At 43.4% G+C, this 27500-nt stretch overlaps 5 protein-coding genes across 7 annotated transcripts in view; 1 reads left to right on the top strand and 4 right to left on the bottom strand.

Annotated features, from left to right (window-relative positions):
* The window catches only part of wdr35 (WD repeat domain 35), an 18324-nt gene extending 16333 nt beyond the window's left edge, over positions 1 to 1991 (bottom strand). Inside the window, exons 1-5 of the mRNA XM_060871621.1 lie at positions 1759 to 1991; positions 1414 to 1531; positions 877 to 948; positions 379 to 471; positions 38 to 166 (exon numbers count right to left, since the gene is read on the bottom strand). Coding sequence (XP_060727604.1) covers positions 38 to 166; positions 379 to 471; positions 877 to 948; positions 1414 to 1531; positions 1759 to 1782 — 436 coding nt within the window. The 5' untranslated portion in view covers positions 1783 to 1991. The remainder of the gene's footprint in view (positions 1 to 37; positions 167 to 378; positions 472 to 876; positions 949 to 1413; positions 1532 to 1758) is intronic.
* A 1561-nt stretch (positions 1992 to 3552) lies between these two features.
* Positions 3553 to 8468, bottom strand: matn3b (matrilin 3b). Its single transcript, XM_060871480.1, has 6 exons — positions 8258 to 8468; positions 7105 to 7482; positions 5184 to 5759; positions 4362 to 4490; positions 3692 to 3860; positions 3553 to 3577 (listed from the first exon to the last, which is right to left on the bottom strand). Exons 1-6 carry the CDS (start codon positions 8439 to 8441, stop codon positions 3553 to 3555), a joined length of 1461 nt encoding a protein of 486 aa, XP_060727463.1. The 5' UTR covers positions 8442 to 8468.
* Positions 8469 to 9929: 1461 nt separating this feature from the next.
* mtres1 (mitochondrial transcription rescue factor 1) lies at positions 9930 to 11955 on the top strand. The gene is made up of 3 exons (XM_060871616.1): positions 9930 to 10398; positions 11030 to 11102; positions 11558 to 11955. The coding sequence occupies exons 1-3, from the start codon at positions 9968 to 9970 to the stop codon at positions 11738 to 11740; spliced, it is 687 nt and encodes a 228-aa protein (XP_060727599.1). The 5' UTR covers positions 9930 to 9967; the 3' UTR covers positions 11741 to 11955.
* Positions 11956 to 12755: 800 nt separating this feature from the next.
* On the bottom strand, positions 12756 to 17058 carry bend3 (BEN domain containing 3). Of its 2 annotated transcripts, none has more exons than XM_060871608.1 (4): positions 16816 to 17058; positions 15935 to 15983; positions 15508 to 15692; positions 12756 to 15408 (listed from the first exon to the last, which is right to left on the bottom strand). In XM_060871608.1, exons 1-4 carry the CDS (start codon positions 16969 to 16971, stop codon positions 13192 to 13194), a joined length of 2607 nt encoding a protein of 868 aa, XP_060727591.1. In that variant the 5' UTR covers positions 16972 to 17058; the 3' UTR covers positions 12756 to 13191. The 2 variants fall into 2 exon arrangements, with proteins under 2 accessions (XP_060727591.1, XP_060727592.1); XM_060871609.1 differs by having other exon boundaries at positions 15520 to 15692; positions 16816 to 17049.
* Positions 17059 to 19057: 1999 nt separating this feature from the next.
* The window catches only part of pdss2 (prenyl (decaprenyl) diphosphate synthase, subunit 2), a 28963-nt gene continuing 20520 nt past the window's right edge, over positions 19058 to 27500 (bottom strand). Inside the window, exons 6-9 of one of the 2 annotated variants that reach the window (XM_060871611.1) lie at positions 26741 to 26902; positions 21992 to 22120; positions 21804 to 21839; positions 19058 to 19589 (exon numbers count right to left, since the gene is read on the bottom strand). In XM_060871611.1, the coding sequence (XP_060727594.1) occupies positions 19434 to 19589; positions 21804 to 21839; positions 21992 to 22120; positions 26741 to 26902 (483 nt within the window). In that variant the 3' untranslated portion in view covers positions 19058 to 19433. The remainder of the gene's footprint in view (positions 19590 to 21803; positions 21840 to 21991; positions 22121 to 26740; positions 26903 to 27500) is intronic. The other variant, XM_060871612.1, reaches the window with a different exon arrangement.

The raw sequence follows: 27500 nt of genomic DNA, 5'->3' as shown, positions 1-27500 counted from the left end.
TCCTCACACCCTTTTATCAAACTTTTCTCCTCCTCACCATCCACTGATCCCACAATAACGGCACCGTCTTCGTACACAATGCAGATCTTCTCACCGTCGGCGTTCCAGCTCATGCTCCTCACCACTGACTTATTTCTGTTATTAATCATCTCCTCGTACCAGGAGCCTGTTTGTCACACAGCACAATGTGAGCAATAATCACTGATTGTTTTCCTATACAGCAATTTACCAATTACTTTTTTAAGGCCAAATAAACGCTTTTATGATCGAAGGTCACATACACAGACTGAGCTGTTGTCATAGAAACAATAATATATAAGAACTTATGAATTAATCCCAATAAACTTGTGATTATATAAATGAATAGTCATGCCCCACCCTTATAGAGCATCCAGACTATGATGAGGCCATTCTGGTCACTGGTGGTCAGTTTCTGGTATTGCTCGTTCCAGGTTACAACCTGCACTGCACCTGTACACAACACAACACATTAAATAAACAGAATGCTTCAGCAAAACTAACACACTAACAACCAACAAGCGTATATGAATAAATAAACTGTCACACAGTGGCTTCAAGTGACATTACTTAATGTACTAATCTGTAAGCGGATTACTAACGATGGCTGGGTTACTTACAATAAAGAAATCAGCCAATCGTCTTTCAGCAAGCATGAGATAGCATTCTGCTTATGTCAGAACATTTCAACAGTTCTATTCTACTGTTATTTTTAGTGGGTGCTTGGACCCCGAACATCGCTGCTTGTAGAAAATTACATTTACAAAATTTAAATGAAGTTAGACAGTAACAACAAAAAAACCTGACTCGTCTGCCTTTGTTTTTGTTTTTGAAGGACTGTGTATGAAGCTCACATACCGGTGTGTCCTTCTAGTGTCTGGTTCATGGACAGGTTACTTGGAGCTGCAAGACCTTTCAGCTTGGCATCGTCTGGAACAGAATAATAGCACAGATCAGATCATATTACAACACTTTAAAAGTTAAATTAAGTTCCTCTGCTTTTATTTTGTGCTTGGGGTGTAAACATTTGCACTCAATTGTACATGCATTACTAATGACACGTACACACACGTACACACACACACACACACACACACACACACACACACAACATAGTGCAACATTCCATACCAAGTGTCCAAAAGCAAGGGGTGTGTGTGTACCTGTGTGTGTGTATGTGTGTGCATGTGCATGTGTGTATGTACCTGTGTGTGTGTATGTATGCATGTGTGTGTACCTGTGTGTGTGTACCTGTCTGTGTGTGTGTTTGTGTACCTGTCTATGTGTGTGTACCTGTGTGTGTGTGTGTGTACCTGTGTGTGTACCTGTGTGTGTGTGTGTTTGTACCTGTGTGTTTGTGTACCTGTCTGTGTGTGTGTGTGCGTGTGTGTGTACCTGTGTGTGTTTCCAGCTTGAGGACCTTCAGCAGCCCCTCGTCTCCTCCACACGCTATAAAGCCCTGGTTTCTGTTCCATGACACACACTTCAGTTTAATGTTGTTGGGGATCGCGATCTGAGGGAGAAACACATCATCAGTCCCCTTCTGTCCCCTTCTGTCCCTTTCTGTCCCCTTCTGTCCCCTTCCATTCATTACATTAATGTCCTTTATCTCTCTTGTCATATAGCATGTATTCCAGAGACCAGCAACAACATTTTAAAAACACATAACAGACATAAATACGCCATATATTTCAGACAACAATGCACCATAATCTCTCAATAAGCTGTAAGTGTTGTTACCTTCTTACTCAGGTAAATAAACATCTCTGCTAACGGTTAGCTTAGCTTCAAAACCCTTTTCAAAACGGTTATTTTTTACTAAATAGATTTTCGTTGCAATTTTAAAGCAAGAAAAACTACTCTTTTGTGATAAAACCCGAATTCAGAACATTTAATAAACAGATATAAACAGATATAAACAGTTTTCTCAGTTAGCAAAACATTTCAGTAAACTGGTCCAAACGGCTTTCTTGGTTTCTAGGTAACCAGTCACCGGAAGTGACGTCAATCCCAAGCGCCGTTGAGTCCTGATAATTGTATATAAAATTCAGAAACCTTTCATGTTATTTAATGATTAAATGTCATAATATTTGTATTTAAAAAGCGACATTCGTGATTTGATCCATAGTTAAAGCGTAAATCATTATAAAAGCAAATTAAACACTGATGATGTTAATAATAATAATAATGAAATAAATTATTGTCATGTAGGTTTTCTGCAGTGTTTAGTTTGCTACAAATAATTTGTAAAGTTAATTTCATAAATAAAATGCAGCTTAAGAAATCCTGCAGTGTTGCTATGGTGTTGTCAGGTGGTTGCTATGGTATTAGAGGTGGTTGTTATGGTATTACAGGTGGTTGTTATAGTGTTACAGGTGTTTGTTATGGTGTTACAGGTGGTTGTTATGGTGTTACAGGTGGTTGTTATGGTGTTACAGGTGGTTGTTATGGTGTTACAGGGGGTTGTTATGATGTTGCCAGGTGGTTGTTATGGTATTACAGGTGTTTGTTATGGTGTTACAGGTGTTTGTTATGGTGTTACAGGTGGTTGTTATGGTGTTACAGGTGGTTGTTATGATGTTGCCAGGTGGTTGTTATGGTATTACAGATGGTTGTTATGGTGTTACAGGTGGTTATTATGGTGTTACAGGGGGGTTGTTATGGTATTACAGGTGTTTGTTATGGTGTTACAGGTGTTTGTTATGGTGTTACAGGTGGTTGTTATGGTGTTACAGGGGGTTGTTATGATGTTGCCAGGTGGTTGTTATGGTATTACAGGTGTTTGTTATGGTGTTACAGGTGGTTGTTATGGTGTTACAGGGGGTTGTTATGATGTTGCCAGGTGGTTGTTACGGTATTACAGGTGGTTGTTATGATGTTGCCAGGTGGTTGTTATGGTATTACAGATGGTTGTTATGGTGTTACAGGGGGTTGTTATGATGTTGCCAGGTGGTTGTTACGGTATTACAGGTGGTTGTTATGATGTTGCCAGGTGGTTGTTATGGTATTACAGATGGTTGTTATGGTGTTACAGGTGGTTTCTCTCATGCTCTAGGTTTTTATGTGGTGTGTTGCAGTTGTGGTATTGCATTTGGTTTCTAGGGTGTTGCTATGTAGGATACGCTTGTATCTCTGTATAATGAGAAACAGTAATAAACATGTTCCAGGAGCCATTTTATTTATCTAATAAAAATCTGTACAAATGATCGAAAAGAGAGGAAACAACATACATTAGATTTACACATAAAACAAAATAAAAACAAAACCTTCATAAGGTTCTCTAAATCTTTTATTTTTACAAAATAAAAGAAGACTGAACAAGCATTAATGAGCCATTAAAGAGCAACACACACTTTTTATATAGGATTTCAGTCGTCAGAAATCGTACTGGGTTACTTCAGTTTAGATACATTTTTAAAAATAAATGCAGCAAAGCAGCAGATGAAAGAGGAACATCCAAGAGACTCGGCGACCAGAGAGCGGCGACTTGCCATGTGTTAGCGAAGGAGAACTGCGTCGTGTGTGTGAGTGGATTCAGCGCAGCTGGAACTGATCGACTCTTCTCGAGAGATCATCCAGTGTGAAGAGTCAAGGATCACACACATCACATACAAGGACTTAGAACACAAAGACATCCAGTATATGATGCTAAATCCTACCCTAATGTTTGTACCCTTTGATGGCTAGGATGCAGAAACCAAATGGTGAATAAGCACACTGAAGCCTGTGATGTGAAAGGATATGTTTGCTGTTTATCTCTTTAATACTGTGATGGACTTTCTTCTGGAATGCGATCTGAGCTTCACACATGCACGCGTCCTCCACCAAATCACTGCGAGCCTCTGTGAGAGAACCGAGAGACACACAGGAGATCCACACACATTAATCCTGCTAGGAAAGTCACATTTATATAGCAAACTTTAATATCAACTGTAATGTGACTTCAAATACACACATACACACACACACACACACTTTTAGCACAAATAATTTTTTTAATCAAAAAATCTCATTTCATCATTTATATAGCGGTAATGAAACAAACGTTCAGTCAGCTAGGTGGCATGCTACTGTAGCTAGCACTCTTTTGCTAGTAAGTAACACAGTTAAGTTTGCATTCTATTACGTCATCTACAACTATCAGCAATATTTAATGATGTACTAGCTGCTTGTAAGTAAGCTTGTTAGTTAGTTAGCAAAGTTTTTTTTTCATAACTGTAACACACAGATGAGGTTGTGTTTAAAATAATACTAGTAAAGTGGTTAGCGAGATTTTAGGAATGTGTTAAATAAACAGCACAATCAGGACGTGGAGTTTAAATACACAGACGAACCGAACGAACCCTTGGCTTGTGAGCATGTTTTCTTGTCTGGGTTAAGCACATGTCCCTCTCTGCACTTGCAGTAGTAAGAGTTGTAATTGTTCACACATTCGTGCTCGCAGTCGTGTCCGAGGGCACATGCATCGATACCTAGAGACAGTAATCGTGACCAGCAGAGTTAGCAAACAAACACACACACACACACACACACACACACATCGTTCATGCCGTCAGAACACAGTGTTGAAAAATACAAACAAATGAACAGAATCAACGAATCTAAACGATCAAGTCTACTGATTCCTCAGATCAATCTTGTGGTGTGTTTGAACGTGTCACAGGGTATTATGTTTATCCAGGGTTTCATCTTACCCTGTCACTTTAAATGTGTGTTTGAAGGTAAATAATGAGAGAAAGGAGGAAGTAGCCAAGATCTTTGGTGCCTCTGTTGAGTGTACAAAGCTAGTAAAGATAGCTTGCTTTGCTAATCTAAAAAAGAAAACAAAGCTAACGCAGTATGAAGCCTAGCATCTGAATCAAACATCTGATTCTCACTTTGTTTAGTGTTTCATTTCATTTCTGTGTAACTAGATAGCTTCAGGCCATGTTCAAAATCCACAAACTAAGCGACATGTTTGAAGTTGATAAAACAAAAAAAGGTGATTGCAGTTATCCATTGTGGCGACCGCTAATAGAAGAAGGTGAAGTCTTATGAACAGGAGAAAAGAAGAAAATATTAACTGTTATTTAAATAAGACAAGATATTTATATTTATGTTAAAATGAATGCTGTTTGTATTACCTTGCTAAGGTGAAACAAAGCTTTTTATTTTCCTGATCTTACCACAGAGAGTTTCCCTGAACTTGGACGTAAGCTTCTCGATCACACCGTACGTCTCCACGTAGAACACGTGATCGTCCAGAGGCTGGCTCGCCATAGCTTGCAGAGATTTCATGTCGGCTCGGTCCACTCCGACGGCATATATCTCGATCCCAGCCGCCCTCGCTGAAGCCGAAACCTCCTCCACTTTGTCCTGCGGCCGTCCGTCTGTCACGATGATGGCCACCTTCGGGATGTTTTTATTGGCCGGCCGGGTGCCAGACTCAGTGGAAAAAGTGTGCTCCATTGCTGTTTTGATGGCCAGGCCGGTCATGGTGCCGGTGGAGAGCGGCTCGACTCGAGAGAAGGCTCGTTTGAGATCCGCTTTGTTGGCATATGTTTTCAGGAGGAACTCGATGTTGACCGTGCTGGCATAGTTGACCAGTCCGACACGTGTGGCATCGACTCCAACATCCAGCGAGTCCACCATGTCCGAGAGGAACACTTTGACCTTCTCGAATTCGACGGGACGGACGCTGCGAGAGCTGTCGATGATGAACACCAGGTCCAGGGGGCGGCTCTTGCACACCTCTGCTGGAGCTGAGGATTATAAGAAATATCAGTTTTTTTTACAATAAACACAATGCAGAAAAACAGTGATAAACATCTGGATAATGACAACTCTCCCAAAACACCGCAGCGCAGTTAAATTCTGGATTCCGATTGGTCGGAAGGAGATGATGAGGAGACATTTATGTTGACATGTATGAAAGGAGTCTCGGTGTCAGAGGTAAAACTTTAAGTTCTCTGTCATCTTCAGGACACAGATTACTTTCTTTGTGGTTTCTTGGAGAGAGAGAAAACGAGAGGCTGATGAAGGGATGAGTGTTTAACGCTGCTAGAATGTGAGTGATAAGTTGTTTCAGGGATCTTCCACAACCTCAAATGTATTTGTACATGGAAAAAAAGTACAACTTTGGGACATTTGCTTAGCTGCTGGTGTAGCCTACACAAAGAGAAACAGTGAATTAACTAGATGTTTCTGAGTCAGTGCTAAGCCCTCAACAGCTTCTGAAGCAGTACACATTCTGAAAAAAAAGTGTTGGGTCATAATCACGAAGATGCACTAAATTAGAGGAAGAACAACAGGATGTTGAAGTGTAACCACCTGATCAGTTCCTCTGACCTGGAATCTGGTAAAGATCAAGATCATCACACAATAGATCCACCAAATGTTTCTGTCAAGTCATGTTCTAAAGAGCTGATGAAAATCTCCGACAAACAGCAACATCCAGATACCTATATAATAAAAAAAGACATTTTTTGATCTGTTGTTGCTCCCATTTAAACTGCCTACTCAAGAAGGTTTTCCACTCAGCTAGAAAGCTTCATCACTTCTGATATGAATATAAAGAACCGGTGAAGCTCCTTAGATGAAAGGAGAGGCATGTTAAACTAGTCTAGAATCTTTGATTTATTAAGGTTAGACTTTGGGGTTCTCTAATCAAGGTTCTCCAATGAACTGAAGAACCTTCAGTAGACACATCTGACTCCTCAGATAACTGGTGAAGTATCTTAATCTACAAGTCCATTGGTTTTGACTTCTTACCACCAGACATTAGGTTACTGAATGTCTACTGAAGAACATTTTCGAATGTTTCTTCGAATATAAGGAGTTTCACCAAGCCTCCGTCTACATTTGGATGAAGCGCCTTAGACGAGTGGAGAAGGATTAGGTGAAGACAACCGAGAACAGTGTATGCTGAGGACATTGATCGTATGACTGAGAACCTTTGGAAATCCATGGCACCACCTGTAGAGGGATAAAGAGTGAGAGATGAGTAAGGATGGGTGTGTGAAAGATATTACGGATCTCATGAAGCTCAGCATGTTCTGTGGAGGAAAAAAGGGGAAAAACAGGAGGACTACCTCGCCCTGAGACTACCTGGATAAGTGGGAGGAGCAGCAGGGGGCGTGGTGGCACTCGGGGTGCTGAGCGGCAGTGTGGAGGCCATCGTGGTGGGTGTGGTGGTGGGTAAAGTGGGAGGAGGGGCCGAAGTAGTGTTTACAGGTGGAGCAGGCACTGCTGGTGGCACTGTGGGTGGCACTGTGGGTGGCACTGAGGATGGAACTGTGGGTGGAACAGTGGGTGGCACTGTTTGTGGCACTGTGATGCATGGCTTGGTTAGCACTAGCTTTGGAGGCAGCACCGGCACAGCTGGAGGCCGGACGGGGAACACGGGGCGCTGGTGAGGAAACACAGGCCACTTCCAAGGAGGCCGATGATGGAAATTCCCGTAAAACCTGGGGTTAATGGCATAAGCTTAGTGTGGTGAGAGAGAGAGAGAGAGAGAGAGAGAGAGAGAGAGAGAGAGAGAGAGAGAGAGGAAGGATGGAGGATTAAGGCAAGCATGATAGCATGATCAAGAGAAAGAGTCAGAGCTACAGCTGATGACTAAAAGCTCGAGCGTGAAGTCGTTCTATTGTTTCCGCAAGCGTTAAAATACTACAGCCTGAAAAAAGAAATGAAAAAAAACCTCATCACTTTCCTACATTCTGACTTTTTTTTTTTTTGACTAGAAGAACTGTGAAAAAAAAAGTCTTTAAAAACAAAAGTGGGAAGAATTATAATATACTTAATTATATAAAACTTAATCCAACACAGATTAAAAACAGCGTTTTAAATACTGTAGATATAATAATAATAATAATAATAATAATAATAATAATAATAATAATAATACAACATTATAACTAAAATAAAGTGACAGAAAATATCATTTTGGACAAAACTCTCGGTGTTTATGGATCTGTGTAAAATGCAAACTGATGTGAGGTTAAAAGTTAAACTACAGTAATAGATATATATAGAAAATATATTTTTTGTTTCAATAATGTGACTTTTTTCAGGATGTCACTTTTCATAAACACTCCTCAGCACAAAAATGATCAGCCCTAATGAACAACACACCACAGTGCAAAAATTTGCACACCCCTGTCCTGTTTCATGTCAGTTATATTTGAAAAATAACTTTTGCATTAAATAAGAAAACTTTCTAATGATGTATGTTTCTCAGAGACGTGGTCATGGTCCATACCTCCAAAGTTGATGTTGTTTCCATGTGCAGGTCTGCTGTAGATCACTGGTCTGTGTCTCACTGCAGGTTTGTCCTGGATAAATCTGTACGGCCCAAACGTCGCCTCGGCCTCCATCATCATCATCGTCATCATCATCATCAGTGCTGTCAGGAAACACATCAATAATTGAACAAACTGGGTCATGGTTCTGAACGTCTCAGGTTCCTCAAGTGTGCGTTGTTCAGCTCTGTTTGCTCTACTGAACCACTGAAGATCTCAGTACTCTTAAAGATCCAGGCTCCGCCCCCTAGGAGCCCAGGAGCCAGTCAGAACACAGGGTGGATATTTGCGAGAGTATAAAGACCGTTTCAGAGAGAGAGAGAGAGAGAGAGAGAGAGAGATAGATGGATGGATGGATGGATGTTTGGGGAAGTAGATAAAAGTGATTTTTTTCTTTAAATTGTTATACATTGCTATATATTGTTATTACAGACTTTATTCTAATACTTCACTCTCTTTAATGTGATACAAACATTTCTAAAATCTATAAAAGGTTTATAATAATTTTATGTGGCATTATTTTGTTTATTTTGTTTTTACACTCAGCTGCTGTTTTCCTGTCATTTTGTATTGTACATGGTGAATAAATTAGCTAATGTAACTATCTAAGCTGGTACATTTATTAAGTGTGATGTTTTTGCTGATAAACCTTAGAATTTGTGTAGAATTTCTTAGCTGTGTGTGTAATATGTCGGTAGCTGTAGTTCCAGCCTCCGGCCGCAGGGGGCGACATTATCACACATTCCGGCTCCAACACTCTTCCTCTGCTGTGAGCGCTGGCCTCTGAGTAACAAACACTTCCTGCTCTCGATGTTTACAAGGAGACTTTAGTTTAGGATTCAGACACGTAAAGACACGTGAGGCTTTAATATCAAGTGTTTAATTTACTGCTGTGTCTTTTATATGTGACTTAAATTAATCCGTGTTTAATTTAGGGACTTGTGTGTGTGTGTATGAGAGAGTGAGAGAGAGAGAGAGAGAGAGAGAGAGTGTGTGAGAGAGAGAGAGAGTGTGTGTGTGTGAGAGAGAGAGAGAGAGAGAGAGAGTGTGTGTGTGTGAGAGAGAGAGAGAGAGAGTGTGTGTGTGTGTGTGTGTGTGTGTGTGAGAGAGAGAGAGTGTGTGTAAGAGAGAGAGTGTGAGCGTAAGAGAGAGTGAGTGAGTGTGTGTGTGTGTGTGTAAGTGAGAGTGTGAGCGTAAGAGAGTGTGTGTGTGTGTGTGTGTGTGAGAGAGAGAGTGTGTGAGAGATGAGAGAGAGACTGTGTGAGAGAGTGTGAGTGTGTGTAAGAGAGAGAGTGTGAGCGTAAGAGAGAGAGTGAGTGCGTGTGTGTGAGAGAGAGAGAATGTGAGTGTGTGTGAGAGAGGGTGTTTAACTGGGTGTTTAGAAAGTTACACTTATTTGTTGGTTATAAAGTGTGTTGTTGTTGTTATTGTGTTATAAACTATTTTTTCCTGTGTGAATGTTAATGACTGTTAATGAATCTCAGACTAAATGAGTTTTACTGTATTACTGTAATTCAACAGAAACTAGTAAAATGTGCAAGTTTTTCTTTTTTTAATGGACAGAAATATGAAAAAAATAAGAAGTAGAACTTGTTTCTAAAACGTTCTTTTCCTCCATCTGGTGCTGAACAGGAGCAGAGAGAGAGAGAGAGAGAGAGAGAGAGAGAGAGATGCAGAGTTTATTATCAGTCCAGGCTCTGACCCTGCGACAGCTGGGTAAACTGGGCTGTGTTCAGGTTCCGTGTGTGTGGAACACCGTGAGTGTTTCTCTGTGTGGTCCACGAGCGCTTCACGCACGTCAGCTGTGGGGCTCCAACGCTCCTCTGGTTCAGCGCTCAGCTGCACTCCTGAAGCCCAGAGACACCACACGCAGCTCACCGTACCAACAAACACGCTGTAAAGGCTACAAGAGGAAAAAGGGCCAGACAGGAAATGCTCAGGAGGAAGAGGATGAAGAGGAAGAGGACCCTGAGGCCAGCGATTACGAGGACGAGCTGCAGGAGGATCCCAGTTTACCAAAAGACTTTAAAGATCAGCAGAAAGCCGTTCAGTCCTTACGCTTCGACCTCGTCATGAAGACGGGACTCGACATTGCCAGGCAGTGAGGAACACCACACACACACCCACACACACACAGAGAGACACACACACAGAGACACACACACACACACACACACACACACACACACACACAGAGACACAGACACACACACAGAGACAGACACACACACAGAGACAGACACACACACAGAGACAGACACACACACACACAGAGACACACACACAGAGACACACACACACAGAGATACACACAGAGACACACACAAACACAGAGACACACACAAACACAGAGACACACACAGACACAGAGACACACACACAGAGAGACACACAGAGACACACACACAGAGACACACACACACAGACACACACACACACTCACACAGACACACACACTCAGAGACACAGACAAACACTCAGACACACACAAACACACAGATAGACACAGTTACACATATACAAACACACACACAAACACACACACACAGATGCACACACACACACAGATAAAAACAGTCAACAAGACAGACACCAATACACACACGTACACACCTTCATTTCCTAAATGTTCTTAGTGGAGACACTTTTGATCCGATCTGATATCAGATCATTAAATATACAACATTTCACTTAAGAACAGCTGCGTGACTCCGCCCTCTTTTTGTTGGCAGTAAAATCGAGGACGCTTTCTACGACCACAAGCTGAGACTGAACGGAGAGAAGCTGATAAAGAAGAGCAAGACTGTGAGATGATCAGATCACGTGTCTACACCTCAGCGCACGCACACACACACACACACACACACACACACACCCCTTTTCCTTTTGCTCATCAAAGAGCAGATTTTAACATTTCATTAAATATGCAAATTTATACCATTTAATTTGACAGTACCTCGTTTGCATGAATAAATACACACAAATACAAAAAACAACAGATACGTAGTGAGGATTGTGTATGGGCTTAATTTCCATTTTAGAATGTTTCGGAATAGAGCGGATGTTTTGCATGAAGTATTGGCACCCCCACCTAGAGGCATGAGTAAAATTCGATGTTAATCAGAATGAACGAATTAAAGTGTGGTGTGTTTAGTAAACGATGTACAGCTTGAAGAGGAGCAAACCTGCCGTCTGAGTCGGCTTTGCAGATGCCGAGGGGGCCGGTGTGGTCTTTCTTTAACGTTTGTCTCCACCTGCAGGTGAAAGTGGGAGACACGCTGGACCTGATCGTCGAAGAAGACAAAGAGAAAGATGCGGTGACGCTGAAGAGAGTCGTCCTGAAGAAGATTGTGGGAGAAACAAACAACGGAGAGAAGCTGAAAGTCCTGCTGAGAACCTGGAAACATCTCCAGCTTCCCAAACAAGATGCGTTTAGAGAATAAACGGCGTTGATGAACGTGAGAATGAACTTTAACACAGAGGATGTAAAATATGACAACTGACAGAATTTAATGGACATTTTCTCAGCGTTGTTGGGATTTCACTCCTGAGGTCTAGCGGAGGAACCGTACAGGATTATTTATGGCTCAGACTCTAAGCTTATCTGTGTGCTTAGAAATATTACAGATATGACTATTAAATTTTCACTTCATCATAAGAGCCTGGTCTTTGTCATCTAAAATGAAATCAGATTCATGTCCGACGTGTCCCTTCCGTAACTGTCCGTGAGAACAACCACCATCACGTGTTAATTATGTAATAATTTATAATAAGTTTTAAAGGCACACACCTGAAATCAAGCAAACGCTCCGTCCTAAACCCGACGTTTTAAACAAAGTTTCACCAAAAAGATTCTGTTTATTTGGTGTAAAAACACAGCTGTACTGTAGTGTGTGTGTGTGTGTGTGTGTGTGTGTGTGTTACATTAAATATATAAAATATTTAAAATTTAACAAAAAGAAACATAGCAGTATTTGTGCGAGAAAAAAATCATTAATATAAAAATTATATGTAAATTTTATGCAAATTCTAACGATCCCTGTTTGGTTTAAAAAACACGGCACCGATATTTTAACATTGCTAGACCTCGTTAACGTACGTCGGTCGGTTATTTTGTGATGAATTCACCAGTGAGATACAAACAGACCCGAAACTGCAGCACAAACGTTTCTTTAGTGTCCCTACTAAAAAATTAGTGTTATTGTCATAAATACAACCCGAGCCAATCAGGTTCCAATATGCAAATTCATGCAGTGCAGCTCTGCACCACTGAGGGAGAAGGGCGGGGCTTGTGAGCTCGGGAGAGTTTGTAGTTTACACGTTATCTTGTGTATCTAGTCACCGACTGGCTGTTTCACCACAGACTCTGTACTCACAGACAAGCCTCGGGTCCAAATGTTTCACGCCCGCGACTGACTTTCCGTCCGATTTCTCGTGTACGTGAACAAACCAGATCTGTTTCTGATGAAACACGAACTTTTATTTAAAAATAGTTATCAATCTGTTTCTATGTTTTAGTTTTAGTATACACTGCAGCTAGGACATAAAGTTAGAAAAACATCAGGGCTGCAACTTTAGAATGAATTAAAAACAATATATATATATATAAAATCATATCTCTCTGCCTTTACTAAAGTGACTTGTAACTAAAGATTAAATCCTTTCCGCTTCTGTACTTGCGAGCCTACGGCTACAATAGCTTATATGCTAAAAGTTAGAAATCCAATAGCTTGGCATATTAATATTATTACTAATCTGTTGATAACGTCATCATTAATTAGCTTCACTGTTAATGTTGTAGCTACATCTCATAAACAAGGTTCTACGCTCCAGCATCTTCTTTACAGCTTGTGCTCGTGGTCTTGTGCAAAAGTTACGTTTTTGTCAGAACACGTTAGGAACACGTCAGCGAGCTGTTGGACCTCTTGGCCTTTTTCAGGATGTCACACTTCTTGCGATTGGGGCGCCTGCAGCGCTCGTCGATGCTGGGAACGCACTCGTAGTGCCACACTTCCTCCATCTTCTCTGCCGGATACACTGCCTCTACGTAATGGCGGATGAGTCGAAGTCGCACAGGGTCCAGCTGTTTCTTGTTGCAGGCACCCGAATGGTTGTACTGAAGCCTCAGATTCTCATGCGTAAAGAGTTCAGGAAAGAGACGGACAAGAAGTCGGGCGGCGAAATTCCCGACTGACAGGCTTTGCTGAACGATCTCTCTGACCTCAGAGTCCGTGAGCAAGTACGACGAAGGCACTGGGAAGTCTGGGGCGGAAACCTTAAGATCTTCCAGAGGTATCTTACAAAAATCTTTGCTACTTTTTTCAGGTGGCAGTGAGGGCACTTCCGAGTCGTCTTTAGGACGATCCGAGGGGATTTGGCTTGCGCACACAAAGTCCCCGAGGTCGAGATCTTGATCCGAGGTGTAGATTTTCCGCTGTTGCTGGTAGGAGCGACGCTGCTCCGTGTCTCTGCGCCTGCATCTTTCATCCAGCTTCCCTACAAACTCGAGGGTCCAGACTCGGTCGTTTTTAGCTCGAGGGTAGAGCAGTTGAACGTAATGGCGGATGAGATTGATCCGGACGGGATCCAGCTGCTTTTTTCCCAGCGAGCCGCTGCAGTTATAGTGCTTGCGGGTGTTATCTTGCGTGAACAGTTCGGGAAACATGAGGACCAAGAGACGGGAGGCAAAGTTCCCGATGGACAAGCTGCTATTGTAGATGCTCCTCAGCTGCTCCTTTGTGAGTAGGTACTCTTGTGGAACGTCAAAGTCTGGATGAGGAACGTCCATTTTGTTGAAGTCAACAGGTTCCAGCAACAACCTTTTCGATCTCCGATTACACTTATCATAGTCGGAAAAATCGCTGATCTTCACAACTGAGACATCATCAGGAAGAGAGATGGGATTATAGATCTCCTCTGAGAGGTTTTCCTGATCACCACCATTGGAAGAAACATTCTCAAGTGCTTCCTCCATTCGCTGCACACACAACTGCAGCCATGTGTCTTCGGGCATTTCTGGAAAATTTGCCTCCATGTATTTGCGGATGATCTCCAGTCTGTCCGAATTGACTATCAGCTCCCCGACGGTCCGGTGACCCTCGGGAATCCTCCCCTCTTCAAACACTTCGGGGAAGAGTCTGTTCAAAAGGAATACGACGAACTCCTCGGCCGACGTGATGTCATCGGGATTCTCTCCGCTTTCTTGGCAATCAAACACCAGATCTGATTTGACGTGGCTGAAGTGGCTATCGTTGATGGTGGGGTTCTCTCCAGAATCCAGGGAAAGTCTCTCGTCTTGTCCGTCTTCGTTGATGAAAAGGCAGCCGTGGTTTTGGTCCACATCAAAACCGGTCTGCTTCCCACAAACCTGCCCGCTCTCCATATCCTTCTGAGCCCAGAAATGGTTAAAAAAGTCATTTAACTGAGGCAGGCACTCGTTCTGCCAAGCGTTCCCGTTCTTCACCAGTGGGTAGCAGGACTCCACGTAGTTGCGTACGAGTTGAATGTGCAAAGAATCCAGCACGGGTCTGCTGACGATGCCGCAAGCTCGGCAGCCGTGAGCGCATTCTTTAGCTGTGAAAAGCTCTGGGAAGAGCTGGACTAGCAACCTGCAGCCCAGTTCACCAGCTGCAGAGGTTTGCTCCATCAACTGACCCAATTCCTCTCTGGTCAGCTGGTATTCCGGCGGAGGCTGGAACTCCATCGCCATCTCTGAAGGCTTGATCTGCTTTTTGATGCGCGTCACTTCTAGGGACAGAAGGTCCACCTTGCTATGCAGCTGAGTCATGCTGGAGTTCAAACTGTTGAGAATGAAGAACATCTTCTCGAAAAGTGAATACAGATGAGAATCGGAAGCTCCTGGAGATGTAGATGACCTGGAAGACGAAGCAACATCAGACCGCAGGTGACCCAGGCTGTCTAACTTCGGGAAAAGGATTCCGTTACGGCTAACCCGGACCCCGGCTTCATGTGGGTCCATGCTGGATGCTGCCTTTTTCTCTGAGATACGATGGGAAATGCCATATAAAGGCTTCCTGTATGACGATATGCTTCTGTCCTGCGGGGATCTGGATGTTTCCTCTGAGCCACTGTCTTGGACAAGTTCACCAGCCTATAAAAGGAAACAGAGACAGGGTGCTGTCAAGTGCTCTAGGTCATTTGTGTGGGTTATAATTACTGATGTTCTAGAACGGTATCTCTCCTCATTCACCTGTAAACTTACCTTGGCCTTCTTCCTGCCAGTCGACTGGCTCTGCTCCGAGGAAATGGCGTCCAAGCCGCGTGACGCACATCTTTTAGCGATCCGCTGAGTAAAGCAGTCCACAGACTTGTCCTCCAAATTCTGTTTTGTATCCACGTTTGAAATGTCATCTGGGTTCTTCTCCACCTTAACCTCTGACAGAAATAAAACGTGCAGGTCAGCACACACTGTACGCTTCAACCTTCCACGTGTCTCTCGGTATTACTAGACCCTTGCTAAAGATGACTATCGGCGGTTTACAGACTTTCTTAGAAGGATCGTTCAAACCACTAGCAACCGTTGGAACGCACAGAGACTGTAAACGTTATTGTGAAAAAACATTATTGGTAGATATAAGCTTGAGTGACAGTAACAAAAAAAACCCCAAATCCATTACCTTTATCAAGTCCATCCAATTTAATGCCACACTCAGGTGAGCTCATTGCCTAGAAAAACAAACAAACGAATTGGATCATTTAAATATTATAATTGTGTATGTTACATCATCACTATTTAACTCAGTTCACAGCACGTGTGCTATATAACGGCCGCTTGCAGTGAATAAAACATTTAGAATAAACACAAATACACGTCCTGGATGGAGCCGACGTTAAGAAGCCGTTGCTATAGAAACACTAACTTATTAGAACAAGTGATGTCAGAGCTGCTGTTATAGAAAACTAATCAACATCATCTGACCAATCAGAGGGCAGAATTCAGCAGTGATTCTTTTTTGTGAAAATAAAAGTCTCTGAACACCGAGAGTGGACTCATTTACATAATCCTGTTAATTATCACAGAACGTGTTACTTTTCTTTCTGTTATTTATGAATAAAATGAGAGAAAAGGTTGAGGACGCGAGTCAGTAGACCACCAGCCAATCAGAGCGCAGGGGGCGGGGCCTGCTGAATACGGGTGTATTAATAAATAATAATAAACACCACCCGATCTGCTGCCTTATACACGGGCATAAACCCCACGAGCTCCACAACAAACCGGAACTTCACACGTTTCTTCACGCGTGTAAAGCGTTACACGTGCTATGAATGTTTTGATGTTTTTTTTGTTTTTTTTTCAGACCGGAAGTCCGACCCGCGCGCGCGTGTGTGTGTGTGTCACGCGCGTGACGTGTGCATTATCGCGTTGCCAGATTGGTAAATTATAAACACGCTGGGGGGAGGGGGTTGGGACAGCACACGTACACACACGAACAACGGACGACTTTTTTTTTCCTCCCCGTTACTTCTTTAGAAAAATAACTAACGTGATAAAACTCACCCCGATTTGCGCGTCTCGCGGCTCCACGGCGCCGTGCGATTCCTCACGCGACCGTTTGCGTGTCCATGCGTTTGCTCCACGCGTGATTTCTGCCTCTCCGTGTCTCGGTGTCCCGTGGCCGCGCGTGACGTGACGCTTTTGTCGGTGCTGTGTCATTTCCGCAGCTGCACGCGCACTGTGGACTGTGGGAAAAGTGGGTTACGGCTCGGTCCCGAATCCCGCTGGACGCAGTGCACTAGGTGAAGTGCACTAGGGTTAGGGCCCTTGTTCCACTGTGGAGTGGGACACGACCTGTGAATAACTGGGACAGAAATAACAACAAACAAACAAACAAACAAACAAATGTAATGGGAACAAGTTTTTAAAAAATCCACAATTTCGTCTCGTCTAATATTCTAATAATAATATTAATAAAATGCTAAAATATGCAAACGATGAGTATAAAAATATAAATACTAATAATAAAAAGACTAATATTAATGTCTCTGAATTCCTGATATTTTAATCTTTTGATCTTATAAACGAATTAATTTTAGTTAATTATTTGTTGAAATATTTTACAATCATCTTACAGTTAATAATAATAATAATAATAATAATAATAATAATAATAATAATAAGTGAGGACAGGGTCAGTGTCAGACTAAGGTCTCTAATACATAATGGAAGCTAACAGCTACAAGTTTAGCATCATGCAGAACAAAAGCACAGGGAGAAAAAAGAGCATCAGTGAGTCAGGAGTGTGTGATAGCAGGTCTTCATCTCCATCTCTGTGTCCATGATCAACAGCTCAGAAGCTCATCACTCCATCAGTCTGAGAGAGATCATTGTTCACCTAATGGAGCCTGAGATAATGTGTGTGGGTGTGTGTGTGTGTGTGATCAATCACACAGTAAAGCTTAAAACTGCACTCATCATCACACACCTCGTTAACTGGTCACTAAAAAAACGTATTTCATCTGAGAGCTAATATTATATTATATTATATTATATAATATATTATATATTATATTGGGAATAATTCATATAAACTGATATTATTTTTATTAACACATGGGAAAAATTCACTTGAAATGATATCAGTGTGTTAACTGTTAACTCGCTGCAGAGGTGTTTTGAATTTGACATTACGACATTAACATGTTACACATCTGATAAAACTCTGATTAATTAAAAAGTGAAATGTTCTCCGTGTGCTGCAGTGACACAGATTTGAGTCGAGGTGGTGCTGCTGCCCCATGAGCCCACACACACACACACACACACACACACACACACACTGGTGTCATCAGGCTGCTTGAGATGCTCTGAATCTCCAAACCGCTAAAATCTCCATCTCCACGAGCAAAAACAGAGACGAGCTCACATTACACAGAGCTGTGATACCAACAGCCATCTCTCTCTCTCTCGCACACACACACACAGTCTTTCTCTCTCTCTCTCTCTCTCACACACACACACACACACACACACACTCTCTCTCACTCTCTCTCTCTCACACACACACACAGTTTACTTTGAAAGGACAAATACAAAATAAATCCCAAATCAAAATTTGAAAAAGAAAGAAAGAAAGAAAGAGAAAGAAAGAAAGAATGAAAGAAAGAGAAAGAAAGAATGAAAGAAAGAGAAAGAAAGAAAGAATGAAAGAGAAAGAAAGAAAGAAAGAGAAAGAAAGAAAGAAAGAAAGAAAGAGAAAGAAAGAAAGAAAGAAAGAAAGAATTGGGAGATTAAATATGAAAGAATAAAAAAATAAAAAGAAACAAAATGAAGTTAAATGAGTGAAAGAGAAAGAATAAAATAAATGAAAGGAAAAAGTGAAAGAATGAGAGAGTACATGAGTGAGACAGTGAAAGAAGGCACAAGTGTGTGTGCACGTGTGTGTGTGTGTGTGTGTGTGTATGTGTGACCCGCCCCACTTCACACCCTGAGCGTCCCGGTGCGGTCGCCGCGGAAACCACAGGCCGCCCAGCCTGGCGCCGAGTGGATCGATACCACAGCGCTTCCTGCCCATCTGCGTGCACACACACACCTCTCATTAATTATTAGTGTCAGTGCTACAGACATACACACACATACACACACACACACACACACACACACACACACAGGTAGCTCTACATACTTTCAGCAGGCACACACACACACACCTCTCATAAATTATTAGCGTCAGTGCGCACAGATAGCTCTGTGTACTCACATTAACATACTACAGGTGTAAAATGGTGTTCAGGAGTCAGGACCGGAGCATCACATTTTATTGCCATGGCAACCAAAGAAACACACAACATGAACAGTGTGAGAGTTTTGTCGTTAGGATAAACCTAACAGGCGCTAATGCACCATCTGTGCTAACGGATCCACACTTTCAACAAAAATGCGTTTAAAAACACGCAAACAACGTTGTCTTTGTCGTCACTGTTGCTATGGTGATGCCTTCAGGTGATGCTATGGTGATGAAATCATCCGGTGGTTCTTACACCCATCTGCTGTTCCTCTTAGCCAGCTCTGTCCCAGATGGAGTCGACGGAAAGAGAAACAGTGTCGATTCCAGAAGTTCGGCCCGGCTCAGGTGAGGATGACGGAGCTCAGACTCCAGACCTAGAGTGGTTCCTGGGTCAGAACCTGGTGACGGCACCAGCGATGTTCTCCAGAGCTGAACGAGCCTCAGATGGAGGGAAACGCAGGATGGCCTCCAGAGCAGTGTTTCCGTGCTGAGTGCAGAGATCAACAGCCTGCTTCACTCCACCTCCAGATCTAATCCCAGTCCACAGCTGGGGAAGAGAGAGGACAGAGACACGGCATTAAACACACACACACACACACACACACACACACACACACACGGTGGACAGTTCTGTAGTTTTACACCCGACCAGATGTGGTATGTGGTTGATTGTAATTCCCTCTGGCCCTTTGGGAGGGTTGATGGCCCCTCACTAGTCTAGACTCTGTATGTGTAGTTTGTCTGGTCCTGAGTGTATGATCTCTCTGATCTAGACTGTTCTTTTTAATTATGTCTGTCTGCTTCTCAATTTATTTGTCTGCTCTTGACTCGTCTGACCCTGTCTGCTCTTGACCCGTCTGACTTCGACTGATCTGTCTGCTCTTGACTCATCTGTCTGTCTGATCTGTCTGCTCTTGACTCATCTGTCTGTCTGCTTTCGACTTGCCTGTCTCTGTCTGCGTTTGACTCGTCTGCCTCTGTCCGATCTGTCTGTTCTTGACTCGTCTGTCTCTGTCTGGTTTTGTACACTTCAGCATCTCTCCATCCTGTCGCTTTCATAAATGTCTGCTCTTGCCCATCAGGTCTGGTTGCTCTAGTCTAATCTCATCTTCTCTTGTTTTCTGCCTGGTCTGTCTGATCTTGTCTGGTTTGTCTGGTCTGTGTCGCTGTGTGTAAGTGGTCTGGTCTGTCTGTCTACATCCTGCTCTGGTCGTTATGGTCGTCTGTCTGTCATAGTACCCAGTTCTAAGTTTTAATTTTAAGAGCACACACACACACACACACACACACACACTTCATTTGTGCTGTGGGTTTGCGAAGGCATTTTGGAAATGTGATTTGCTGAAGAGTGATTATGAGTGATAAGTTAAATATGGCAGAGAGAGAGGGGGAGAGATGGAGAGAGAGAGAGAGAAAAAGAGAGGTCTATATGTGTATATCTCTGAGTGTGTATGTGTGTGTATGTATCTGTGTATATCTGTGTGAGTGTATGTGTGTATATCTGTGTGTATATCTGTGTGTGTATATGAGTGTGTGTGTGTTGAAGGAGACCTTCTCATGATGTCTCACTGTCACAACGTCTTTCTGTCTCCTCTACAAATAAACAGTCCACTCAATCCTCCTGTATCTCGTTTCTACGGCGACCTGAGCTTTCTCTCTCTCTCTCTCCCTCCATCAGTCTCTCTCCTCCATCGTACCTCCTCTTTCTTTCACTCTTTCTTTTGACCCCCACCTTCTTTCAGATGTTAAATAATTTCAGACATTTGATCCCGAGTCCTTAATCTCTTTAGCTGTGTAATTATGTCAGTGATCATTAATTAATTTCATTAATATTAAATAAATAACAAAATAATTAATAAATAAATAAGAATTTATCACATTATTGTGCCAGTAAACACAACTAAATAAAATGGACATATTTTACCTAGAATACTTTAGATTTTTGTTCCAAACATGCCACAGCTCTAGAGTTATAAATAAGTGTTATTAATGTGATGTTAGTGTTAATAATGTGTCGTTAATGTGTTATTATTGTTTGTGTTATTGTGTTATTAATGTGTCATTAATGTGTTATTATTGTTTGTGTTATTAATACGTTAATGTTTTAATATTATTGTGTATGTGTTAATGTGTTATTAATGTTTTGTTAGTGTTATTATTGTGTTTGTTATTAATGTTATTATTGTGTTTGTGTTAATGTGTTTGTGTTAATGTGTTATTATTGTGTTTGTGTTAATGTGTTATTAATGTTTTGTTAGTGTTATTATTGTGTTTGTTATTAATGTTATTATTGTGTTTGTGTTATTAATGGGTTATTAATGTGTTATTGTGTATGTGTTATTAATGTGTTATTAATGTGTTATTAATGTGTTATTAATGTGTTTGTGTTATTAATGTTAATGTGTTTGTGTTAATGTGTTATTATTGTGTTTGTGTTATTACGTTGAATTACTTTATACCCCCTTTTCTAGGAGATTACATGATACAGCTTCAATTAATTCAATTCAGAATTTTCCATTTTTAAAAAATATCTCGATAAAAACTCATCCAAAGTGTACAGGACATTTTTCAGTGTATCGCTGCTCGTCTGTCTGACGTCTACACAGCCGACGCTTTGAGCAACACGGGGTGAGTGGGGCAGCACCGGTACACAACAGACAAACAAAGCCCCACACTTAATCCATTCTTTTTAATGATATTATATTGATGTATATTTTGGATCAAAATATGCAAATGAACCCGACTGAGTAAAGACACTCACCTTGGTGTAATCCGTGTGTGTTGTGGAGCTCTGGGCCTGCAGAGAGCGACACAGACGGAGAGACGTGAAGCGACAGCTGTTTGTGGGTTTACTGATAAACTGATAAATGCCTCCAGTGACAAAGCTGAAGATTAATCAACACTTTCTGACCAATCAGAGCTCAGGATTCTGCAGAGCTGTTAAAATACCTGCTGTAGCTGACGCGTCCAAATCTCCTGTCCGACTAGCAGCCGGTGGAAAACCACAGGAGCCGAGTCCAGAGAGAAGACGACCGGGTCGGAACCACGCTTCAGGAAGGGCTGCAGGTCTGAATTCAGCTACCACACACACACACACACACACACACACACACACAAAGAAACAAACAAGTGATCTGAAAGTTCTACTCTCACTTTTCTAGCATGAACATTGTGACACGTTACCAATTTTAGCTCTAATTAAATCATAGTTAATGATGTATCTTTATATAAATTTCTTAAATCTACTGAATTAGTCATTGTTTTTATTTGTTTAACTTTTTTTTCACACCCCATTTGCTCCCACCACTGAGCCTTTTTTAAAAAATTCCAATGAGACATTTTCAGTAAATCTTCGATCAAACCCTAAATATTTGATTTGATTTGATTTCTTGTATCTTTAAATAACATCATATTTTTATGCATCTGGGATGATTTCTGTATCTGGATAAAAGGAAATAAACTTCCCTGGTCTGAGGAGCGTCTGATTCAGATCTGGAAATTTATGATTGATGGACAATCTGTGTACAGTGTTGGGTGTTGGGTGTGTGTACAGTGATTGTACAATGTGTGTTGGGTGTGTGTACGGTGAGTGTACAGTGAGTGTACGGTGTGTGTACGGTGTGTGTGCGGTGTGTGTACGGTGTGTGTGTGCGCAGTGTGTACGGTGTGTGTGTACGGTGTGTGTGTACGGTGTGTGTGTACGGTGTGTGGGCGCAGTGTGTACGGTGTGTGTGCAATGTGTGTGCGCAGTGTGTACGGTGTGTGTGCAGTGTGTGTGCGCAGTGTGTACAGTGTGTGCGCAGTGTGTATGGTGTGTGTGTGTGCGCAGTGTGTACGGTGTGTGTGCTGTGTGTGCAGTGTGTGTGCGCAGTGTGTACAGTGTGTGTGCAGTGTGTGTATGGTGTGTGTGCAGTGTGTGTGTGCAGTGTGTACGGTGTGTGTACAGTGTGTGCGGGGTGTGTATGTGGTGTGTGTGTATGGTGTGTGTGGTGTGTGTGTATGGTGTGTGTGTGTGTGTGTGTGGTGTGTGTGTGGTGTGTGTGCAGTGTGTGTGCACAGTGTGTATGGTGTGTGTACGGTGTGTGTACGGTGTGTGTGCGGTGTATGTGCGGTGTGTGTGCGGTGTGTGTGCGGTGTGTGTACGGTGTGTGTGTGCGCAGTGTGTACGGTGTGTGTACGGTGTGTGTGCAGTGTGTGTGCGCAGTGTGTACGGTGTGTGTGCAGTGTGTGTGCGCAGTGTGTACAGTGTGTGCGCAGTGTGTGTATGGTGTGTGTGCAGTGTGTACGGTGTGTGTGCAGTGTGTGTGCGCAGTGTGTACGGTGTGTGTGCAGTGTGTGTGCGCAGTGTGTACGGTGTGTGTGGTATGTGTGTGTGGTGTGTGTGTATGGTGTGTGTGGTGTGTGTGCAGTGTGTGTGCGCAGTGTGTATGGTGTGTGTATGGTGTGTGTACGGTGTGTGTGTGTGGTGTGTGTGCGGTGTGTGTACGGTGTGTGCGCAGTGTGTATGGTGTGTGTACAGTGTGTGTGTACGGTGTGTGTGTACGGTGTGTGTGTGCGCGGTGTGTGTACGGTGTGTGTACGGTGTGTGTACGGTGTGTGTGTGTACGGTGTGTGTACGGTGTGTGTGTACGGTGTGTGTGTACGGTGTTTGTACGGTGTGTGTGTACAGTGTGTGTGTACGGTGTGTGTGTACGGTGTGTGTGTACGGTGTGTGTGTATGGTGTGTGTACAGTGTGTGTGTACGGTGTGTGTACGGTGTGTGTACAGTGTGTGTGTACGGTGTGTGTGCAGTGTGTGTGCGCAGTGTGTGCGGTGTGTGCGCAGTGTGTACGGTGTGTGTGCGCAGTGTGTACGGTGTGTGTGCGCAGTGTGTACAGTGTGTGTGCAGTGTGTGTACGGTGTGTGTATGGTTTGTGTGCAGTGTGTGTGCGCAGTGTGTACGGTGTGTGTACAGTGTGTGCGGGGTGTGTGTGTGGTGTGTGTGTGTGTATGGTGTGTGTGGTGTGAGTGTATGGTGTGTGTGTGTGTGGTGTGTGTGTGGTGTGTGTGCAGTGTGTGCACAGTGTGTATGGTGTGTGTATGGTGTGTGTACGGTGTGTGTGTGCGCAGTGTGTACGGTGTGTGTGTACGGTGTGTGTGTGCGCAGTGTGTACGGTGTGTGTACGGTGTGTGTACGGTGTGTGTGTACGGTGTGTGTGTACGGTGTGTGTGTACGGTGTGTGTGTACGGTGTGTGTGTACGGTGTGTGTACTGTGTGGGTGTACGGTGTGTGTGTACGGTGTGTGTGTACGGTGTGTGTACGGTGTGTGTGTATGGAGTGTGTACGGTGTGTGTGTACGGTGTGTGTGTACAATGTGTGTGCAGTGTGTGTGTACGGTGTGTGTACGGTGTGTGTACGGTGTGTGTATGGTGTGTGTATGGTGTGTGTGTACGGTGTGTGTGTATTTTTATGCATCTGGGATGATTTCTGTATCTGGATAAAAGGAAATAAACTTCCCTGGTCTGAGGAGCGTCTGATTCAGATCTGGAAATTTATGATTGATGGACAATCTGTGTACAGTGTTGGGTGTTGGGTGTGTGTACAGTGATTGTACAATGTGTGTTGGGTGTGTGTACGGTGAGTGTACAGTGAGTGTACGGTGTGTGTACGGTGTGTGTGCGGTGTGTGTACGGTGTGTGTGTGCGCAGTGTGTACGGTGTGTGTGTACGGTGTGTGTGTACGGTGTGTGTGTACGGTGTGTGTGTACGGTGTGTGTGTACGGTGTGTGTGCGCAGTGTGTACGGTGTGTGTGCAATGTGTGTGCGCAGTGTGTACGGTGTGTGTGCAGTGTGTGTGCGCAGTGTGTACAGTGTGTGCGCAGTGTGTATGGTGTGTGTGTGTGCGCAGTGTGTACGGTGTGTGTGCTGTGTGTGCAGTGTGTGTGCGCAGTGTGTACAGTGTGTGTGCAGTGTGTGTACGGTGTGTGTATGGTGTGTGTGCAGTGTGTGTGTGCAGTGTGTACGGTGTGTGTACAGTGTGTGCGGGGTGTGTGTGTGGTGTGTGTGTATGGTGTGTGTGGTGTGTGTGTATGGTGTGTGTGTGTGTGTGTGGTGTGTGTGTGGTGTGTGTGCAGTGTGTGTGCACAGTGTGTATGGTGTGTGTACGGTGTGTGTACGGTGTGTGTGCGGTGTATGTGCGGTGTGTGTGCGGTGTGTGTACGGTGTGTGTGTGCGCAGTGTGTACGGTGTGTGTACGGTGTGTGTGCAGTGTGTGTGCGCAGTGTGTACGGTGTGTGTGCAGTGTGTGTGCGCAGTGTGTACAGTGTGTGCGCAGTGTGTGTATGGTGTGTGTGCAGTGTGTACGGTGTGTGTGCAGTGTGTGTGCGCAGTGTGTACGGTGTGTGTGCAGTGTGTGTGCGCAGTGTGTACGGTGTGTGTGGTATGTGTGTGTGGTGTGTGTGTATGGTGTGTGTGGTGTGTGTGCAGTGTGTGTGCGCAGTGTGTATGGTGTGTGTATGGTGTGTGTACGGTGTGTGTGTGTGGTGTGTGTGCGGTGTGTGTACGGTGTGTGCGCAGTGTGTATGGTGTGTGTACAGTGTGTGTGTACGGTGTGTGTGTACGGTGTGTGTGTGCGCAGTGTGTACGGTGTGTGTACGGTGTGTGTACGGTGTGTGTGTGTACGGTGTGTGTGTGTACGGTGTGTGTACGGTGTGTGTGTACGGTGTGTGTGTACGGTGTGTGTGTACGGTGTGTGTGTACGGTGTGTTTGTACGGTGTGTGTGTACGGTGTGTGTGTACGGTGTGTGTGTACGGTGTGTGTGTACGGTGTGTGTGTATGGTGTGTGTACAGTGTGTGTGTACGGTGTGTGTACGGTGTGTGTGTACGGTGTGTGTACAGTGTGTGTGTACGGTGTGTGTGCAGTGTGTGTGCGCAGTGTGTGCGGTGTGTGCGCAGTGTGTACGGTGTGTGTGCGCAGTGTGTACGGTGTGTGTGCGCAGTGTGTACAGTGTGTGTGCAGTGTGTGTACGGTGTGTGTATGGTTTGTGTGCAGTGTGTGTGCGCAGTGTGTACGGTGTGTGTACAGTGTGTGCGGGGTGTGTGTGTGTGGTGTGTGTGTGTGTATGGTGTGTGTGGTGTGAGTGTATGGTGTGTGTGTGTGTGGTGTGTGTGTGGTGTGTGTGCAGTGTGTGCACAGTGTGTATGGTGTGTGTATGGTGTGTGTACGGTGTGTGTGTGCGCAGTGTGTACGGTGTGTGTGTACGGTGTGTGTGTGCGCAGTGTGTACGGTGTGTGTACGGTGTGTGTGCAGTGTGTGTGCGCAGTGTGTACGGTGTGTGTGCAGTGTGTGTGCGCAGTGTGTACAGTGTGTGCGCAGTGTGTGTATGGTGTGTGTGCAGTGTGTACGGTGTGTGTGCAGTGTGTGTGCGCAGTGTGTACGGTGTGTGTGCAGTGTGTGTGCGCAGTGTGTACGGTGTGTGTGGTATGTGTGTGTGGTGTGTGTGTATGGTGTGTGTGTGGTGTGTGTGCAGTGTGTGTGCGCAGTGTGTATGGTGTGTGTATGGTGTGTGTACGGTGTGTGTGTACGGTGTGTGTGTATGGTGTGTGTACGGTGTGTGTGTACGGTGTGTGTACGGTGTGTGTACGGTGTGTGTGTACGGTGTGTGTACGGTGTGTGTTTGTGTATGGTGTGTGTACAATGTCAGGTGTGTTCTCCTCACCTTGTGTGCGAGAGCCAGATGTTTTCCGTACTCATAAGCCAGAGTCTGAGCCTCTGCGTCGTGTCTCGCCAACTCCATGGCCGCCTGGCAGCTCTTAGCCAGCAGTGCACCATGGGAGAGGAACGTCTGCTCCTCCCACGACGCCACACACACCTTTCCCTCCTCACACAAAAAGAAAAGAAAGAAATCTATAAGAAAATATCTATTATATCTGTCTATTTCTATGATGACACGATTTCCTGTTTCCTTTTATATCCTTTCTTTTATAATCCTGTACCTTTATGTGCTATTCATTATTTATTATTATTAGATTTTTAATATAATGATGTAAACAATAACATCCCTAACATCATTATCCAGTAATTAGGGTTAACAACAACAACAAGAAAAATAATAAGAAAAAGAATAAATACATATTTTAGCTTGTTTGTTTATTTAGTATAATCCAGAACAAAACAAACATCATCATCGTTTCATCTTTTATTCTTTTAGGGGAAAAAAGTAAACGATTTAACTCAGAATTCACTGCCATCACTTCTTACTTTAGATCATGTTTATCTGTGATGAAGCTTATTAACGGAGCATCAATTATAATCATCAAATTACTGTGTTATTATTATTATTATTGTTATTATTATTATTGTTGTTGTTGTTGTTGTTGTTGTTGTTATAATTAGTGTAAAAACATCTAGTTCAAAATTCTAGATGAATGATTTAATGAATTTCCCCAGAAATAAAAAGCAGCTCTTCAGGTGGCTCC

Source organism: Tachysurus vachellii, chromosome 6 (assembly GCF_030014155.1).
Source record: "Tachysurus vachellii isolate PV-2020 chromosome 6, HZAU_Pvac_v1, whole genome shotgun sequence".
NCBI lineage: Eukaryota > Metazoa > Chordata > Actinopteri > Siluriformes > Bagridae > Tachysurus > Tachysurus vachellii.
Note: the sequence above shows the minus strand (reverse complement) of the source record. Positions and strands in the feature narration are given on the sequence as shown.

What these genes read in the sequence shown, in the direction of transcription:
- bend3 (XM_060871608.1), bottom strand. Translation starts at nt 16,971, where the DNA reads ATGACACAGCACCGACAAAAGCGTCACGTCACGCGCGGCCACGGGACA. An exon ending in ATTGGATGGACTTGATAAAG is followed by an intron (nt 15,693 to 15,934) that starts GTAATGGATTTG and finishes TATTTCTGTCAG; the next exon opens with AGGTTAAGGTGGAGAAGAAC. An exon ending in AGGCCAAGGTAAGTTTACAG is followed by an intron (nt 15,409 to 15,507) that starts GTGAATGAGGAG and finishes TTCCTTTTATAG; the next exon opens with GCTGGTGAACTTGTCCAAGA.
- mtres1 (XM_060871616.1), top strand. Translation starts at nt 9,968, where the DNA reads ATGCAGAGTTTATTATCAGTCCAGGCTCTGACCCTGCGACAGCTGGGT. An exon ending in GGACTCGACATTGCCAGGCA is followed by an intron (nt 10,399 to 11,029) that starts GTGAGGAACACC and finishes TTTTGTTGGCAG; the next exon opens with TAAAATCGAGGACGCTTTCT. An exon ending in TGATAAAGAAGAGCAAGACT is followed by an intron (nt 11,103 to 11,557) that starts GTGAGATGATCA and finishes CTCCACCTGCAG; the next exon opens with GTGAAAGTGGGAGACACGCT.
- matn3b (XM_060871480.1), bottom strand. Translation starts at nt 8,441, where the DNA reads ATGACCCAGTTTGTTCAATTATTGATGTGTTTCCTGACAGCACTGATG. An exon ending in GTTCAGGGAAACTCTCTGTG is followed by an intron (nt 4,491 to 5,183) that starts GTAAGATCAGGA and finishes TACTGTCTCTAG; the next exon opens with GTATCGATGCATGTGCCCTC. An exon ending in TGCATCCTAGCCATCAAAGG is followed by an intron (nt 3,578 to 3,691) that starts GTACAAACATTA and finishes TCTCTCGAGAAG; the next exon opens with AGTCGATCAGTTCCAGCTGC.